This window comes from Mirounga leonina, unplaced genomic scaffold (assembly GCF_011800145.1).
Source record: "Mirounga leonina isolate KUSES-001 unplaced genomic scaffold, KU_Mleo_1.0 Mir_150, whole genome shotgun sequence".
Classification (NCBI taxonomy): domain Eukaryota; kingdom Metazoa; phylum Chordata; class Mammalia; order Carnivora; family Phocidae; genus Mirounga; species Mirounga leonina.
In genome coordinates, this window is record NW_023270374.1 from 29,573,535 (window position 1) to 29,592,777 (window position 19,243).

The 19,243-nt window shown below is 37.1% G+C and overlaps 1 protein-coding gene across 3 annotated transcripts in view; it reads left to right on the top strand.

The window, feature by feature from the left end:
• The window catches only part of RALGAPB (Ral GTPase activating protein non-catalytic subunit beta), an 83,482-nt gene that overhangs the window by 14,103 nt on the left and 50,136 nt on the right, over positions 1 to 19,243 (top strand). For all 3 annotated transcript variants that reach the window (XM_035006304.1, XM_035006306.1, XM_035006305.1), the window contains 8 exons: positions 2,136 to 2,338; positions 7,411 to 7,574; positions 9,178 to 9,364; positions 12,438 to 12,569; positions 13,226 to 13,404; positions 14,846 to 14,994; positions 15,124 to 15,340; positions 18,813 to 19,014. In XM_035006304.1, the coding sequence (XP_034862195.1) occupies positions 2,136 to 2,338; positions 7,411 to 7,574; positions 9,178 to 9,364; positions 12,438 to 12,569; positions 13,226 to 13,404; positions 14,846 to 14,994; positions 15,124 to 15,340; positions 18,813 to 19,014 (1,433 nt within the window). The remainder of the gene's footprint in view (positions 1 to 2,135; positions 2,339 to 7,410; positions 7,575 to 9,177; positions 9,365 to 12,437; positions 12,570 to 13,225; positions 13,405 to 14,845; positions 14,995 to 15,123; positions 15,341 to 18,812; positions 19,015 to 19,243) is intronic.

The window sequence follows — 19,243 nt, forward strand, 5'->3', positions numbered from 1 at the left end:
CTAAGCTTATAGCTCTAAAGGCAGTTTATTTACCCTCCACAGGCCATGGGTTGCTGGAGGATGAAGCCTCTCGGTCTGAGGAGCGTTTTTCTCTCTTCAGAGTACCTTAGCAGAGACTTACCCTGAGGTCCAGCGCTTGGCCTGGTGCACTCTCCTCCTGGTGGGTCTGTAATTATCTCCTGGGAAGAGAGGGCACATTAGTGGATAGAGGTGCTGTGCTGCACTCTTGTTCGTTCTCCTTCCCCACCCTTAAAAAGATACGAGAGAATAGTCCTTGAATCCAGTGCCCTCTAGAATTATACAATTGAACTATTATGGAGATATCACCGGAGATATTTTCTCCTTTGTCTTTTCATCTGACAATTACGGACTTGCAGTCCCTTTTAAAATCCTTTCTTATGCGTGGTTAAATTCCTCCCACCCTCCTATATTTGTCCCAGCTTCACTGTGGTGTTAAAGCCTTTAAAGTTTATCACTGTTGCGGATAATATTGTATTATATTATCTATGTTACATTGTTGTTACGTAATTTTACCCTTAGTCTTTGTAGTTGTTTTTGAGCTTAAAATTTTCTGTACATGTATTTACCTTATTAGATTCAACTTTTGTTTTAAACTGCTAAAGTCTTTTTGAATCCTGAATTTCTATCTAACAAGTTAGCTGTCCATTTTAGCTTTGTGATATCTACAGATGGTCAGCCTATAATCTGTTTTTCTGTCTTTTCCTAAGTTACAAATCTCAGCAGGGCCTTTGGCATGCCACTGGGCACCTTCTTCAAAATGATCTTCCTGCATTAACCCACCGTGTTCTCTCATCTTGTGTCTCAACCACTTATAAAAACAGCTGTTCTACTTTCCTCTGGGCCATAGGTCTCCATCCTGTCCAAAGGATATCCTGCATCTGACCACATTTCTTGCTAAAACCCAGGTCCCCCTAGCCAGACAAGGCTATTGATAGTATGGTGAGAGTAGCTTCAGATGTCTAGCTGGAAGACTAGGGCCCAAGTTTTCAGTTTTACCATTTCCACACCAGTGACTTGGGCCAAATTGCTTAATCTTCCTAAGTGTCATTTTTCTTATCTATAAAGTGACGATAGTGTACCCTCTCACACAGGGTTATTTTGATGGTTAGATGATATTTATGAAAGTTGCTTTGTAAATTGCCAGGGTTATGCAATTGTCCACTGCCTTCATAGTAACCTGTTAGTAAAGGAATGAAGCTTGTCTGGCATGACTTGTTCTTTTTGAGTAGGCTGGTTCCTAGTGATCATGCTTCCTTTTTGTAAGTGCTCACTGATCATCTGCTTAGTAATTTTGTCCCACGGTTTTGTCTGGCATTCACTGAAACTTTCCAGTCTACAGTATCTGGAATATTGTTTCATCCTCTTTTGTAAATTATGCTATTTTCCCTTTCTGCTCATATCGTATTCATTCTTCATGACTGCAGGCAATGGTTTGGCAGTTTCTTAGGCAAGTTCTCTCAGCCTCTATGATGTAATGCAGATGGGTCAAGAGGCTAGCACTCATTTAGTGCAGCTAAGTGCCTTGTTAAGATCTTACCCAGCTTAAGTCCCTTCTCACTTGTGTTTGTTCTTACCTTCCCATGTTAATTATTTTCTTTGGCAGAAAAAGTCACAGAATAAGAGTTGAGCAGTTAATATTCCTTCCTGTTGCTTGTTAATGTTGCATAATCTGGAAATGGAATATGATTGAATTTATGTATATGATTTCCTAAATGACACACATACCTGTATACAAATTAAAAGAAGAAATATAGCTAAAATTTTCTATTTCTGTGCCTCCAGCCTCTAGGGAAAATCAAGATGGCCCGTAATTGCTTTTTATTTCACATAGCAAACAATAATAATGTCTAATGGGTAAAAGCCAACATGGGCTTAATATTTAGAAATAAATAATTTATTTTCTTCTTAAATATTTTGCTTAGGAAATGTTGTCTGAGTATGTTTTATCCATGGAAAGTACATTCTTGAGAATAAATCTGATGATACATAGTTGAGATGAATATACTGTCACTTGAGAGGTTTTTGGTAATAAAAGAGGTAAATATTTTAAATCAGTCTACTGAAATATAGTAGGGATGTGTGATAATTCTGTATGTATATTTTCTTTTGTTTAGGTGAAATGGACGATGGAAGTAATTTGCTATGGACTGACCCTTCCATTGGATGGAGAGACTGTAAAATATTGTGTTGATGTATATACAGACTGGATTATGGCTCTAGTATTGCCGAAAGATTCTATTCCATTGCCAGTTATTAAAGAGCCTAATCTATATGTTCAAAGTATACTAAAACACCTGCAAAATCTTTTTGTACCAAGGTAAGCTATACCTGTCTGTCTGGCCTGTTATCAGGATCATAATAAAATATTCATAAATGTTACTTTTTTGTATTAATAGGAGCTGATTTCATTGTTAGTCTTTTGAAAAGTAACTTTCATTACTGTTCAAAGAATGTATTAATATGAATGATAAGAGAGATGGGCTTATATAATGTTTACTAAGTTTTGTTTTTTTTTTTAAGATTTTATTTTTTGACAGTGAGAGAGGGAACTCAAGCAGGGGGAGTGGGAGAGGGAGAAGCAGGCTTCCTGCTGAGCAGGGAGCCTGATGCAGGCTCGATCCCAGGACCCTGGGACCATGAACTGAGCCGAAGGCAGACGCTTAACGACTGAGCCACCCAGGTGCCCCTTACTAAGTGTTTTTAACAAGTATGTGTTCACTAAAGGCTTTTGGTTTCCTTTCTAAGATCTGATAGCTGTTAGATATTAAAATGCTATGACACCTTTCCCCTCCATTCAAAAAACATACTTTTGCCTATCATAATTCTTTTCTAGGCACCTAAGTGTTTACCTTAAAATGAATCTTTCCTATGAGAGAATGAAGACATTGAAGTAAGCAGACTTGAAATTATGGGCAAATTCATAGTAGGCCAAAAGATTATGTTAACAGTTTGTTACTGATTTTTTTCTCCTATCTTCTAAGACAAAGATCTTAAATATCATAATATGTGATAAGTACCTTATGTGGGCTTAAAATTTTTTTTCCAGGGGTGCCTGGGTGGCTCAGTCAGTTAAGTGTCAGGCTTCAGCTCAGGTCATGATCTCAGGGTCCTGGGTTCAAGCCCGCTCGGCAGGGAGTCTGTTTCTCCCTCTCCCCTGCTTGTGCTTTCCCCATGTTGCACTCTCTCTCTCAGATAAATAAATCTTAAAAAAAATTTTTTTTTTCCAATTCTAAAAGATTGTATGTCATTGTAAAGAGTTTGGGAAATAGAGAAAATAATGGAGAAGAAAGCATTAATTAGTTTCTTATCCATTCATGAGAATTTCCTTTAAGAAAAACCTGTCTTTAGCGATTTCTTAATATCTTTGAAAGAGGCAAAGAGGCTTCCTTTTGGAAAAGTTCTTGTTACAGCTTTTTCTTTATCAGCTGGTGAGGGACTTTGAATCATCCAAAAACTACTCTATAAATTTTAACTTTTTAAATTTAGAAGGAAGTTTACTTTGGGGGCACCTGGCTGGCTCAGTCGGTAGAGCATGCAACTCTTGATCTCAGGGTCATGAGTTCGAGCCCCGCATGTGGCATAGAGTATACTTAAAAAAATTATTTTTTAAAAATTTTATTTATTTATTAGTGAGTGAGAGAGAGCATGAGCAGAGGGGAGGGGCAGAGGGAGAGGGACAAGCAGACTCCCCACTGAGCAGGGAGCCTAGCTCAGGGCTGGATTCCAGGATCCCGGGATCATGACCTAAGTTGAAGGCAGACGCTTAACTGACTGAGCCACCTAGGTGTCCCCCCCAAAAAAAATTTTTTTAAAGAGTTTTAGAAGATTACTTTGTAAAATTTGAATTAAAAAAAAATCTCATTGAGGGGCACCTGGGTGGCTCTGTCGTTGGGCATCTGCCTTCAGCTTGGGTCATGATCCCAGGGTCCTGGGATTGGGCCCCACATCAGGCTCCCTGCTCTGCGGGAAGCCTGCTTCTCCCTCTCCCACTCCCCCTGCTTGTGTTCCCTTTCTCCCTGTGTCTCTCTCCGTCAAATAAATAAAATCTTCAAAAAAAAAAAAAAATCTCATTGAGAACTGTGATGTGTAGGATCAAATATAAACTCCTTGCCTTGTGTGAAATGCTGGCTATAATCTAGCCAGATTATCTGCTGCTAATTCTGCATGAGCCCTGCTCATTGGTCAGACTCATAAATTACACATTCCCTTAAGACTCCTTAATGATTTTCCACATCTTCACCTGGCCTTTTCTTTTTCTTCCTCTTCTCCCTCTCCTAGTTGTCCACATCTCACTTTTGTTGGTTCATCTTAAATCCTGCCTTATAAAAAGAAGCCTTACTTGACCATCCTGACCCACAGTGATCATACCTTTTCTGAACCAGTGTGTTACTTCCTGTGTCACTCTTTTATGTCTTCACTGTTTATCTTTTAAAATGTGTGTGTCTCATTTCCCCAGCTAACCATCTGGAAGGCAAGAATTAGGTTGTACATATTTTGGGCTTCCACAGTACCTGGTGCAGTCCTTACATTACTTTAGGTGTGAATTAAATATTAGTTGCTTATTATTTATTGATTTCAAAGAGAAGTAGTAATAGGAAGTAGTTGGCCATGATTAGCATATTATTTGTGTCTAAGCAGGCTCTTCTAAAATGGTGTAATAGTTTTAATGCTTTTGTCACTCCATGTAGGAGACTAATTTACTGGCCTTTTTCTTTGGGCATGGGACAGTTTGATGAGTAGTATTGTCACTGTGTTTCTTTCCTTTTTGTACTCTTACCACCTCTCCATGCTCAATTCATTTGTATTGATAAAAAGTATCAATGGCATTTGAGTTAATTGGGCTTTTGCTTTTTTTCCCTTTTGAGAACATGAGTACCTTGTTCATTAGCTTGTTTTCTCAAGAGTGTGTGTGCATTCTTTGGAGAGGATATTGAACTGAGTACTAGAGTTCTCCTGGCCAACAGTGTCTTAGGGAGCTGAATATTTTCAGTGCTAAGTATTGGGAGGTATGATCTCCTCTCCCTTTATTGGAAGTATCAGGGTTGTTTTTTTTTTTTAATTCAGATCACAAAATTGTCATCAAGTTTACTTAGTTGTTTTTATAAAAAGTGACACTCAGAAGAAACTTTTTACCACTTTGCTAGAGATAAGTCAGGAGTAACCTTTCTCTTTTTGCCTATCAGTTTTTTTTTTTGTTTGTTTGTTTGTTTTTTAAAGATTTTATTTATTCATTTATTTGAGAGAGTGATAGAGAGAGAGCACATGAGAGGGGGGAAGGTCACAGGGATAAGCAGACTCCCCGCCGAGCAGGGAGCCCGATGCGGGACTCGATCCCGGGACTCCAGGATCATGACCTGAGCCGAAGGCAGTCGCTTAACCAACTGAGCCACCCAGGCGCCCGCCTATCAGTTTGATCTCCTTTTTATTTGCATAATGGAATGAAGAGTGAATCATCTTTTAAAATCGATTAGGGTTTTCATTGCTCAAATATAATGTAGTTTAAAAAATGTAATATTCTTCTAAAGCAGTGGTTGGCAAACTTTTTTGATAAAGACCCAGATAGTAAATTTGTGGGCTATATGGTGTCCTAACTACTCAACTCTGCTGATGTAGAGAAAGCAGCCATAGATAATGTATAAATGAATGAGCATGGCAGTGTTCCAATAAAATTTCAACAAAAACAGGTGGTAGTCCAGATTTGACCCATGGGCTATAGTTCACCAGCCCTTGTTCTAAGAACAGTTTTTCTGAAGATCATAAGTTCTTTTTGAAAATGTTGAGGGGGCACCTGGGTGGCTCAGTTGTTAAGCGTCTGCCTTCGGCTCAGGTCATTGGGAAAGGAAAATCTCTGGTGTGTAGACCTTTCTGTTTATTTTTTAGTAAAGATGATCCTGTTTCTCTTAGCTTTAGAAACTTGGACACTGCTCCTAAATTTAGGTCTTCGTAGTGAGGCTACAGTTACCTATAGAGCAGATGTTTCCTTTTGTACTAGCAGACAGGTACCTGGAAATAGTGGGTAGGCCTAGGTTACTGGCTTGGAGTCTTATCGCTAACTTGGAAGAGTGTCAAACCCAGAGCTATTCTTATTTCTTATTCTGGACTTCTTGTATGGCTAGATGAGATTTGGGGCTATTACATAGTTTTCTACTGTTCTTCATGTAGCTAGAGCAACAGACACAAACTTGAGACTCATGGCTTCACATGAGCTGGATTCACTGCCAGCTGAACATGGGACGTCTCCCTGCTCTTTGGGGGTCTTTGTCTTTCCTAGGTGAATGTCTCATTTTACTCTTGGTAGGACTTCTTTAGGAAAAACTTATTGGTGTCATTTGTTTGCAACTTTAGGGTAAGTGTCTGGTTTTCTGGGCCATGGCCCAGAATCTGAGAATCTTCTATCCTCAGGTTGGGGCGGGAGTGGTAAGGCCACTCACTTCATTTTCTAGATATTTTGAGGAAGCTCTGTTTTATCAGTTCTTTGTGACATAAGTCATAATATAGAAACTTGTCCTCGAGATTTATTTCAGTAATATTAGTTACTTGTCTTAGGTTTCACATAGGAGGTCTGGAGGCCAACTCACCACTCATTTATGCAGTGAGTTTCCTACTATTCTCAAAATTCTCAGGTGGTCCACTTTGGAAAGTAGGGATAAGGGGCTGGGGCTTGGACCTCTTTCTTCAACTCTAGCTCCAATACTTTGATCTATTTTATTCTCTTGAGAAAAAATGGTCCTGTAGACTAAAGAGAGTTATAAAACTTTTTTCTAGGGTATCTTGGGAACCATTGGAACCCCCATCTTAGGTTAAGTTGCCTTTTTTATTAGAACAGCAGTAGCAGGGTGCTCATTTCTGAGGCAGTTGCCTCCATACCTCATCAGTTTCAGGGTGAGGATATTCCATTGGGTCTATAGGCTCTTCTCTAGCAGACATTAGCTTCAAAGGAACTGTGACCACCATAAATTCACATTCTAAATTCTCGTGAATGTGTGTTTAAAAAATGTTAAAAAGAATACAAAGGCCATTCTGCTTCATTGTGAGCAACAGAAGGGGCTGTGGGTATTTACTCATTCACTCAGCAGAAAATGGTGTGCCTGTTATGTGTCAGGCACATTTTAGACTTAGAAAATCCAGAGGTGAAGCTTACATTCTACTGTTCCCCCCTGTCCCCAGGAGCTTTTCAAGCTCTCATAGAAATGGTAGGTTGAGATCCCAGAATGCCAAACTGTATGGTGGCAAAATATCTTTGAAATGAAGAGGCTGCACCTTGTCCTGTCCTCTGATGCTCTTAGGGAGTGTCATTGGACCATTGCTTGCTGTGTCCGTAAGTCGCCTGTCCTCAAGCCTTTGCTTTTTCTCCTCAAGGCTTGTCAGTGATATGTCTGTCTTCTTCAGACAGGAACAGGGCTCCAGTCAGATCCGACTATGCTTACAGGTCCTGAGAGCCATTCAGAAACTGGCCCGTGAGTCATCCATCATGGCACGAGAAACGTGGGAAGTCTTACTGTTGTTTCTTCTGCAGATTAATGACATACTTCTAGCCCCACCAACTGTTCAAGGTCTGTTTATGTTTTTTCTAATTTATTTCTGAGCTCTGGAGGCAGTTCATTTTAAACTCAATGAGTAGTAGACTCATTAGGGATTTACAATTTGGCATGACATTTGACAAACCAAGGTTAACAGGTCTTAGAATGGAAGCCCTGAAGTTATTTTACTTTCAGTGATGATTTTGCTAATCTAGGGAGAGACTCAGTGTGTTAATGCATATTTGATAATGATAGGAACAGTAGGTTTTGTTTAGTCTATTAAGATAGAGCCTATATAAGAAACAGCTAACTGAAGTAGAACCTGTAAGTACTGTACCTGATTACAAAGTAGTTACCAAAGTAGACGCTGAAAACTTGACAGCTACAGAAGATATTTTGTTCAGCAAATGAAACATACAAAATCTTAAGGGTTCTATTTGGAGATATGACAGGATGCCACTCATTACCTTGTCATTAAGAAGCCTCCAGTTTTATGCCTTCAGAATGTATTTTAGAGGCCCTGCTGTGTATGTTACAGCACAATGTACACAAATTGTAAGTTGATATTCTAGTTCTAGGTTCCCTTGTTGCCTATTCATCTGTGTAGTCTCTTACTACAGACATACAAGTGTGCACTTGTGATCTCGCACAAATGCAGCGTCCAGGAAAGTATCTAAAGGAAATCATAGAATTCCACTGTTGAAAGTGAGTCCATAGTAGGAATACCTTGTCTGTTATGATGATAGCTAGCCAGTCATTGACTCATTAGCTCTTTGGTACACAGTCTCCATGCCAGGGGTCTCAGCAACTCAACGCAGGCAGTTTCTCCCCTTCTGGGGCTCATTGTTGAAACTTCATTTTTGCTTATTTGAAATATGCATCCTTATAACTTTTCCTACTAATCCCAAGTTTGCCTTGTGGAGCTATGCAGAGCACAGACTACTGCTTTTCTCCCTGGTTGCGGGGCTCAGAGCAGAGGAACAGGTCTGTTTTTCATGGTTGAGCCTCTGTCCTGCACAGCACCGGTCCTTTTGCTCCCTTCTTTAGCTCCCTCTCCCCGAAGGGTAGCTTTCAAACACCTGAAAGTTTTACAACAAAGGTTGGAGGTAGAAAGACCTGAGTATTTATTTGCTCTGATTCCTTCACTTACTGACTTTGTAAACTCGGAGGTTACTTAAATTTTCTCATCTAAGTTTTCTCTTCTTCAAAATGTGTTTAATTGATAATTGGTAAAAGATATAAATATCTATCTTGCAGAATTAATGTGAGGAATACGTGAGGTCATGTGCATAAACCAGTCAGCACAGAAACTGACCCAGTAGTCACACATCCTAGACATTCGTCCTTCCCCTTCTCCTCTGTGTCTGTCCCACTTGCTGAAGGTAAAGATCTTTGATAAGAACCAAGCAGGGTGACTTGAAAACTTGATAAATGATAATTGGTTGATGTAGTCATGATTTTCTTCATAGGAGCTCCTAAGAATAGTTTCTCATTCCTACTTAATAAGTGGCTATTTGAAAGTCAGAACTTAACATTGCAGTTATTTTGATTTTTTGACCACTTATCCTGAATCAATGAATTAAAGGTTTTTCTTTAAAAATAAGTATGCCAAAGATGTTTTCTTTTTGTTGGTAAGGTGGCATTGCTGAGAATCTAGCAGAGAAGTTGATTGGTGTTCTCTTTGAGGTTTGGTTACTAGCTTGTACTCGGTGCTTCCCAACACCACCTTACTGGAAAACAGCCAAGGAGATGGTGGCAAACTGGAGGCACCACCCGGCAGTGGTGGAGCAGTGGAGCAAGGTCACCTGTGCGCTCACTTCAAGGTAGGTCACTCTCATTGACTTGCCTGCCTTCATCTACCTGGTCTAAGGCAGCTTCCTTCTAGTTCCATGTCTTCCTGGAATTCACGGAATATGTTGTGAGAAGCCTGTATCCTGTGTCTGTTATTACTTGCATTTTAGGTACAGAAGCAAGCCACTTCTTAAATATGGATATAGCAGTTTGGCTACTGCCTGGCAAATTTAAAACCTTTCAGATTAAGCAAGTATGGAGAAGCAGTATGGAGAAGAATTCTGTACCCTGCCTCCCTTGCCAAAATCCCGTTCTTAATCTGATTACTAAAATACCATGATTATTATTTTTAAAAAACCATAGAGGGGCGCCTGGGTGGCTCAGTTGTTAGGCGTCTGCCTTGGGCTCAGGTCGTGATCCCAGGGTCCTGTGCCGCATTGGGCTCCCTGCTCAGTAGGGAGCCTGGTCTCCCTCTCCCACTCCCCCTGCTTGTGTTCCCTCTCTCGCTGTGTGTCTGTCAAATGAATAAATAAAATCTTTTAAAAAATAAAAATAAAAGAAAATGTGTTCTCTCTCTTGCTCTCTCTCTCTGTGAAAATAAATAAAATCTAAAAAAAAAAAGAGAGAGAAAAGAAACAAAGGAGACCTAACCATATCAAAAGTACACCATGTCACTATTTGATCCTAGGTTTAAAACAAAAAAAATAAAAATAAAAAAATAAAAGAAAATGAAAAACCATAGAAAGGTATGAAAAAAGTTAAGTTCACTAGAAATCCTATTATATATATTTATACATAGTTTTACAGAAATGAGACATCCTATAATGTGCTATATTATAACACAAATAGGTAGTTTGTTATAATAATTTTACCTTTTTTACCATTTATATGTAATGTGAGTAAACTTTAGGCTTTATTTTTTTTCAGACTTGTTTTTTCATTTCAATTCTACATATTTTTTTCCCTACAGATTTTATTTATTTATTTGAGAGAGAGTAGAGAGAGAGCACAAGAGCAAGGTGAGGGGCAGAGGGAGAAGCAGACTCCCCGCTGACCAGGGAGCCTGATGCAGGGCTCGATCCCAGGACCCCAGGATCATGACCTGAGCTGAAGGCAGATGCTTAACCGACTGAGCCACCCAGGCGCCCTCAACTCTACATATTTTAATATGTAACTCTAAAAGATGAGGATTCTTTTTAAAACAATCACAGTACAATTATCATACCTAAAAAATTTTAACAGTTCCTTTAATATCAGTTAGCCATTCAGTGTTTAAATTTCCCTTGCATGCCTCCTTTTTTTTTCTTTTTATGGTTGATTCCATTGAATCAAAACAAGCAAGGTTCTTAAGCCTATCTTAAAACTGTAGGTTCCTACTCTCTCATTTTTATTTCTTTGGGGTTTTTGTTGTTGAAGAAACTGGGTTGTTTGTCTTAGAGTGCTTCCACATTCTGAATTTTTCTGATTATGTGCTGGTTGTGTTGTTTCTCTGTCCTCTGTGTTTCCTGTCAGCTGGCATTTAGATCTAGAGACTTGATCTGATTTAGATTTGTAGAGGGGAGAGCAGTGTGAAGGCAGGAACAAATAACTTATAGGTAGCATTATGTATCAGAAAGTAGACTGGTCTTTTTCTGAGTTAATGAAATGTTTATGTTTATATCTTTATCACTATTTAAGGTAAAAAAAATGGAAGTTTTGGAATATTCTTTTTATTGTTATATTGTAGTGAATGTCAAAATTATAAGTCTATTTTTAAATAATAATTAAGTGTAAATGAAAAATAAAGGAAAAAAAACAAAACAAAAATTTTTAGCAACCAAAAAAAATAGTCATCTAAATAATACCTGTATCATGTTAAATAAGTCAACTAATTTCTGCTCCAAAAAAATAAATAACACTTCTTTTTATCTTGATTATAAAAGCAATACATTCTTAAAATAGAAAATTTGGAAGATATAGGGAAAAATATCCATCACTTACAGATAGCCAGTGTTGTTAACATTTTAATGTATTTTTTCCATTTCTCTTTATTAAAAAAAATTGAGATTATTCTATATAGTATTATCTGTTTTTTTAATTTGATTCTTGTCCCATTAATTATAAGTGCCTTTTCCATTCTTAAATCTCGAGATCATATTTTTAATGCCTTTGTAGTTTTTCATTATATAAATGAAATTATAATTTATTTAATAATTGTTCAGACATTTATGTTCTTTAAAAATGTTGATATGATACTTTATACAAAGTGTGTGTATTCTGGTTATTTCAGTAAGATGTAATTTCTAGATATAAGATGATTGAGTCAAAGTTTAAATACATTTGGAATAGTACTATTAAATTAAGTAATTGAATTGCTGAATTACTTTTAAGGAACACTATAAATTCTGAACTTCATGCAAGTTATATAGCAGTTATGGATAAATTATAGCTTAGTTGTGTTGAAGGAGTTTGCAGTAGGATGAATCTTTTAAAAATAATTTAAATAACAATTTATATTATAATTATATAACTATATAAACATCAGTTTCATATTATATGATTATACAATTTACTCATGTTATTTGCAATTATTCATAAATAAAATTTAATAATTCATAATTTGTAATTTGATAATATATGATTTGTAATTTTATAAATTATGAAATTATATCACATATAATTTTATATATTACATATTATATATTTAAAAGCTGTTATATAAAGTATAAGATCATAATGTGATACATATCTAATGTATAACATTATATATATAGTTTTATAAATTATAGATACATTTATAATATAAATTATATAACAATATAAATAGGTATTTAACTAAATAACAAATAATTTTTAAAACAAATACATTATTCAAATGTTGAAACATTTTTTTTAATCTTACAAAACTGGAAATCCCCTTATAGTTTGTTTCTTATCAACAAGCGTTTTCATTTATCTTATTCACTTCCGTGAGGTATAATACACATCATCTATTTTCTCTTGTATTTCTGTTATCATATTTTAATATTTAGTATTTTAATACTTAATACATATTTTAATACTTTAATATATTTTTCATTCTGCTAAGAAAGGAACTTGGTATTATGCATTTTTTTTGTATTTCAGATTGCTACGCTTTACATATGGTCCTTCATTTCCTCCATTTAAAGTTCCTGATGAAGATGCCAGTCTGATCCCTCCTGAAATGGATAACGAGTGTGTAGCACAGACATGGTTTCGCTTCTTACATATGTTAAGGTACTATTATTTAGTATCGTGTGTGCTCTTTCCCCGGTGTCTTAGGGCAGGAACCATGCTATAACTTTTGTGTTGGTGCTCAGTGTGTGACGGCTAAGTACAGCCCTCAGATGGAGCCATGTTGGACAACAGGCCCATCTACATCATTGCCTCCTGCTCTCCCTGTCCCAGCAGAGTCAGGCTGCCCTCAGCTGCACTCAGTCTGCAGTCTCTAGAAGCTTGTCCCCTATGGTACATGTAACATTTGTTCTCATGCCTACTGCTGCAGCCTTGATATTATCTCTCCCAGGACCTGCTCTCTCTTTATAGTAATTCTGTTCAGTTCGGTTTTATTGCTTCTTACTTTTCTCTCTACTAGCTACATCCTTGTGTCCTGTGGAACTTTTGTTCTGTTGCATACTGCCCTAATTCTTAAACCATTTTCTCTCCATATCTTCTCATTCTGGTTTGACTGGCCTCATTTTTCTGTTTGTGTTTCTAAATTACCCTTTTTATAAATTAGGGATGTTAACTATTCTCTTTTTTCCCAGTTTGTGTTTTTCATCTTTCAGTGATTTCAGTTTTGTTAAAATGTCTTTTTCTATGATCATTTTCTATTTTCCTTTAAAATTAGAAAGCCTTTCTGTGTAATTAATTCTTTTTCTCTTTTTTGATAGTAATCCCGTGGATTTGAGTAACCCAGCCATTATAAGCTCAACTCCCAAATTTCAGGAACAGTTCTTAAATGTGAGCGGAATGCCACAAGAATTGAATCAGTATCCCTGCCTTAAACATCTGCCTCAAATATTTTTTCGTGCCATGCGTGGAATCAGCTGTCTGGTGGATGCATTCTTAGGTGAATTTTGTGTATGTTGCTAAATGTTTGGAGACCTACATGTAGATAACTCTAGAGTATAGATTTAGAAACTTATGGAAAGCCCAAAGAAAAAGATGAACAGATTTGATTACAAATGACAAAGAAGGAAGAATTATTTGCAACAAATGTAATAGTTGAAGGCTTTTGTTGTCTTTATATAAATAGATCAAAATATGTTAAGAAAAAGAATAAGACTTGGTAGATAAATGGAAAAGGATATGAATAAATGATTTGCAGAATCCAAGAAAATACAGATTAAAATACATTAGGTATCAATTTTTTGTGTGTCACTGGGAAGCAGATTAGACCTTTTGTGAACCACTGTTTTATTTTATTTTTTTAAAGATTTTATTTATTTATTTGACAGAGAGCGAGAGAGGGAACACAAGCAGGGGGAGCGGGAGAGGGAGAAGCAGGCCTCCCGCCGAGCAGGGAGCCCGATGTGGGACTCGATCCCAGGACCCTGGGATCATGACCTGAGCCGAAGGCAGACGCTTAACGACTGAGCCACCCAGGCGCCCCATGAACCACTGTTTTAAACCATTTTGGGGCAACTGAGTGGCTCAGTCAGGTAAGTGTCTGCCTTCGGCTCAGGTCATGATCCCAGGGTCCTAGGATCGAGCCCCGTATCGGGCTCCCTGCTCAGTTGGGGGCCTGCTTCTCCCTCTCCCTCTACCTGCCGCTCCCCTTGCTTGTGCACTCGTTCTCTGTCTCTCTCAAATAAATAAAATCTTTAAATAAAAAACCTATTTTTCACATTTTAGGAATGTGAAAAGTCTACTTTTAACCTACCGAAAGGCATTGATATTTAATATCTATTTTTTCTAAAACATTTATTATGTGCACTTGTTAATACATTACATAGGTAATATATTATTCAAATTAAGTTTGGCCACATAACAACCAAAAATACCAGTGGTTTGAACAGGGTAGTTTATTTTCACATATGGTAAGGCCAGGGCTAGGCAGTATAGGGCTGCTATAGCTATTCCATTATTGTAAGGGACCCAAGGCCCTTCTATCTTGTGGCTCTTTGTGTACTCTCTCATGGGCCGTGATGGTTAAACGAGTTCCAACCATCCTGTTCAGGAATTAGGAAGGGAGGAGAGTCTGTACTTGATTGGTCTTTCTAAGATTTCTTGGAATACCCACCCAACAATCACCCACTTCTCTATGGTCAGAACATGGCCACATCTAGCTGTAAGGGAGGCTAGAATACGTAGTTGTGTATTTGGGGTAGCCATGTCCAGCTAAAGTTTGTGTTCTGTAACTCAGGAGGAAAGAACGAATAGATACTGGGAGGCAGCTAGCAGTGTCTGCCATAGTCTGTCCTGAGCCTTCACTGGTGTTATTTGAGGCAGATTTTCTAACCACACGTTTGAAACTATGAAGAATAACTCCATTTGTTTTTTTCTTAAAGGCATCTCTAGACCCCGGTCAGACAGTGCTCCTCCAACACCCGTGAATAGATTAAGTATGCCTCCGAGCACTGCCGTCAGTACCACCCCACCACATAACCGGAGGCACCGGGCTGTTACTGTGAATAAGGCCACCATGAAGACAAGCACAGTAAGGGTTTTTGTCTCCATGATTATGCTGTATAAAGTTGACTTTTTAATCTGCCAACATTTTAGAAAAGTCCTGCTGTTTTCTCAAACTTTTCTTGAGTGTGGATATATTCTCGTACTCCTCTAACAGGTTAGTACTGCTCATGCCTCGAAAGTTCAGCACCAGACATCGTCCACCTCTCCTCTGTCAAGTCCCAATCAGACCAGTTCTGAACCCCGGCCGCTGCCTGCCCCTCGGAGACCAAAGGTTAACAGCATCTTGAATCTCTTCGGATCGTGGTTATTTGATGCAGCATTTGTTCACTGCAAACTTCATAATGGGACAAACAGAGACAGCAGCATGACTGGTAAATATTGCTCAAGAAATATGTTACCACGTTTTTCTTCTCTTTTCTTTTCTTTTTAATCTTTCCTACCTGCAAGATTAATATGTACCTTAAAAAGCTTTCTGTCTCTGACCAAGCAGTGTCTTGTGTTTAACCCCTTCCAGCTGCAGTAACAGAATTTGGAAGTTTTCCTACCTGTCCTTTTTATGTCTATGAGGTTTGGCTTTTGTCTGGTTTTGTTAGACACACTTCAGGTTAGCCACTTTATGTTGAATCAAATTCCTTTCAGTAGGTGGCCGGAAGTTCCCTTCATGTCAGCCAGGATAATAATATTGATAGTAAGAATTAAAGATTTTGACCAGAAATTTATTCACAAGAAGTGTTTTCTTAGATGCTGACTGACAGCCATTCACTTATTGGTACATAAAATATTAGAAAATTTCTGCTTCATCAAAAAAACTTCTCAGGTTTTAGTCCAGAGAACTTTATTTCAGGGCACACTTTAAAAAATACCATTTGCTCTGGAACTAAATAAGACTGGTGGCGAATTAATAACTCAACCCCGATATCTTCATTTAGATTTTATTACAGAAATGACACTATTTAAATGAAATCTGATTGACTTGGAAGTAGTGGTGTAGCGTGCAGGATGGGAGTGTGGGGTAGTGCAGAATGTACTGGATATTTATGACATGTCTTATAGAGAACAATAATCATGGACAGCATTTATTGAGCTGCAATGACTTTGTGCCCAGACACCCTGTTATATGCACTAATGAATGTACTGGTTGTTTGGTAAGAAAGCACTTTTCCAACTGGGGTTAGATGTAGGTTGAGAGAAAAGGATGCCTAATTGCTTTAGTTTATGCATCTCTAGGGAGAATATTAGTTCCAAGGATTAAAACTAATATGATGACCATAAAACTAATATGATGACCTAAGATGAGTTCTTAATCATCTCAGAACTAAGGTCTATATGAGCGTTATACATGTCTAATCATTTTGGATGTCCTTACAAATCTTTTAAATAATTTAAAAAGGTGTGAATATTAAGATATTTTTGGGAGTATAATTTGAGATTGCATGTTTGAGTTTACAGATTCCTTTGTTTATTTTTTCAAATTCAGACACTTTATATTCTACCATTTCCATATTATATTTTATTTATAAGTTTGAAAGTAGTGCTTATGTATGGATAAGTAAATGTACTTATGACTAAATGAAGACTTTTAGAAAACCATTTTTGGCTTATATTTTCTTATGTTCATGTGCCTTATATTTTGAGTTTTCTGAACCATGCTTATATTTATTAATTCATATTGTATTTTCTAGAATGAATCAGTCATATTTTTAATTTTTATTTTTATTAAGGTGCAATTCTTAGAGTTGTAACTTTTGGGTATCAAGCTATTGACACTAAAATCCCTGAATCCAGTATGGCTCAATCTCCTGCCTCCTTGGTGGGCTTGCTTAAAGGGAATATACAGATCTTCTCACTCTCTAGGGAGTTTGTAACAGCTTTGCTCACCCTCTTGTGCCAAAAGATGGATAATTCAGAAAATATGTGGGCAACCAATTTTTACTTTTAACATCTTCCTTGGTACAGAAAAGATAGAAGCTCCTCTTTCCCCTATTGTGTTTGGAGATGAGAAAGGCTGTTACATTACCCAGGAGATAGGAGGTTTCCTGGTATTTCACTGGGTTTGAGTGCTATTGGGTGCTGCTCTTGAAGTCGTGGGGGTGGGGTTGGAGGGGCGGGGGTGGAAGGTTCAGAAATACTAACACTGTTAGTCTGTTTTCTAAGTACTGGCTGCCATCAAGGAATTCTGCCATGCAGTTCACCTCTAACTTAAAATGTTTGCTTCTATGAACTGGTTAGCTCTAGACTGATGTGACATTACACTGTAGTTTGTGAAAGTAACATTGAGCTGGGAAGGGTTAATGAACTAAAATTTTAATGCACGTTATTGGCAGTTCAAAACCTCAATTCTTTGTAGTTGTGTAATTTTCTTTGTTCATTGTTTTGCATGATACAAAAATCATAATTTTGGATCTGAATGCACAATTTCCTGTTTTTGAACTAGCTTGTGGTATCATAAAGCTTTTAATCTAACTTTTAAAAAGCTAAAAAGCTTCTTAACTTATTGTAAAATTTCACCATCTTTGAAGTATTTTATAATTACTGCTGTCCTTTGATTTGTTTCCATTTATTTCTATTATCTTGCAGCATCTTTTATCCAAATTCTTCTTTCTTATAAATCTTGTAAGTAGGAACCAGAAGCTTCTCCTTAATTGCAGTCATGTTTTTATTTTTTTCATAATTCCATTAAAAAATTTGATTGTCATTGTCTCTTGTAGTTTTTGCACTTGGGAAGAAAAATACTTTTCTGTGTTTTGAATGGGGAAGATTGTTGGCAAAAGCAAATTAATCTGCCTGAATCAGTCCCATTATTTCTGTACACTAGTCTGGTCATGTCATGAATTCCAGGACTTTGCACTAACTGTGTTTTGGCTTTTTTATTTTTTTTTTTAAAGCTTTAAGCTTATTTTTATACAGATTTAGTGTTTGATTTGTATGCATTCTGCATGTAGTGTTTTTCAAATGTATTATTGCTGGATAGCTTTTTCAGGACTAAAAATGGCTCATGGGAAGTTGCATAAAGATTTATGCTTGACTCTGCATTCTATTAAAACTATTACAAAATAATTTAAACATTTCATGTGGAGTGATAAAAGATTTCAGAGTGATTATTCAGTACACTGTGAAATCTTTTGTTAAAAATAAAAGCAACAAAAGCAACTTTCAAAGGGCTTCTGTTTCAGTGACAACGAATGACCATGATAATCTTTCTTACCAATCCAATTTTCTGATTTATCAACCTCAAGTTAGCTGCTGTCTGTGGTTGTTAAAATTCATTCTCATTTTGCTTGGTTGGGCGATTCTTTGGTGTGTGTTTTGGATTTGGGTGGGTGGTGGGAATGCTCTCTCTTCCTCCCTCCCCATTTCTCATCCTTACTTTGCCCTCTCCCTAAAGTATACAAACTGGCATGGGCTTGCCCATTCACTTATGATGTCTGTCTGGGGTAGTGTGTAAATTGAAGTAGCTATTTTTCTTAATGTTTAAGCATCATTCTACAGGGGGAGGAAAAAGCAGAATAAATAACAGAAAACCCAAATTCTTTTATTATATATCTGTATTGACATACAGATATATACACATGTACTCTGCTGATCAAAAAATTTAGTTGAAAAATGCTTCTAGTAGAATCTATTAAACTGATAATACCAGTGTAAATTAATTGTTGCCATTTTCAAAGAAGATTTCAGAGAGCCCCTTTTTAAAAAAATAAGACGTAGTTGCCAAACAAAAGCATTACTGAATTCTATTTAAGTAAAATTTAATGACACCAACACTTGATCTTTGTGTCCAGGGTCCCATGAGCCTATTTGCATATTGACAAATATAATAAAATGCTCCTTTTCTCTCCTCAGCCATTACAACACAAGCTAGCATGGAGTTTCGACGGAAAGGGTCACAAATGTCCACAGACACCATGGTTTCCAATCCTATGTTTGATGCAAGTGAATTTCCTGATAACTATGAAGCAGGAAGAGCTGAGGCTTGTGGGACACTGTGTAGGATTTTTTGTAGCAAGAAGACTGGAGAAGAGATTCTGCCAGCTTATTTATCCAGGTCTTAGAATTTTTTCGTTTATTTTTCCATTTATATAGTTTTGATAGTGAAACTCTATTATAGCATGGCTTGGTAGGCTGAAGTGATAAGTAAATTTGGGTCTGAAATACTTGCAAATGTCTGTAAGTAATTGGAATTTTTGCTTGAAATTCTTGCATTTTACCTGCCTCATCAAATTTGGTAAAGATCCTTAAGATGCTTTTTATTTTAGAAGTATTACTTATTTCAT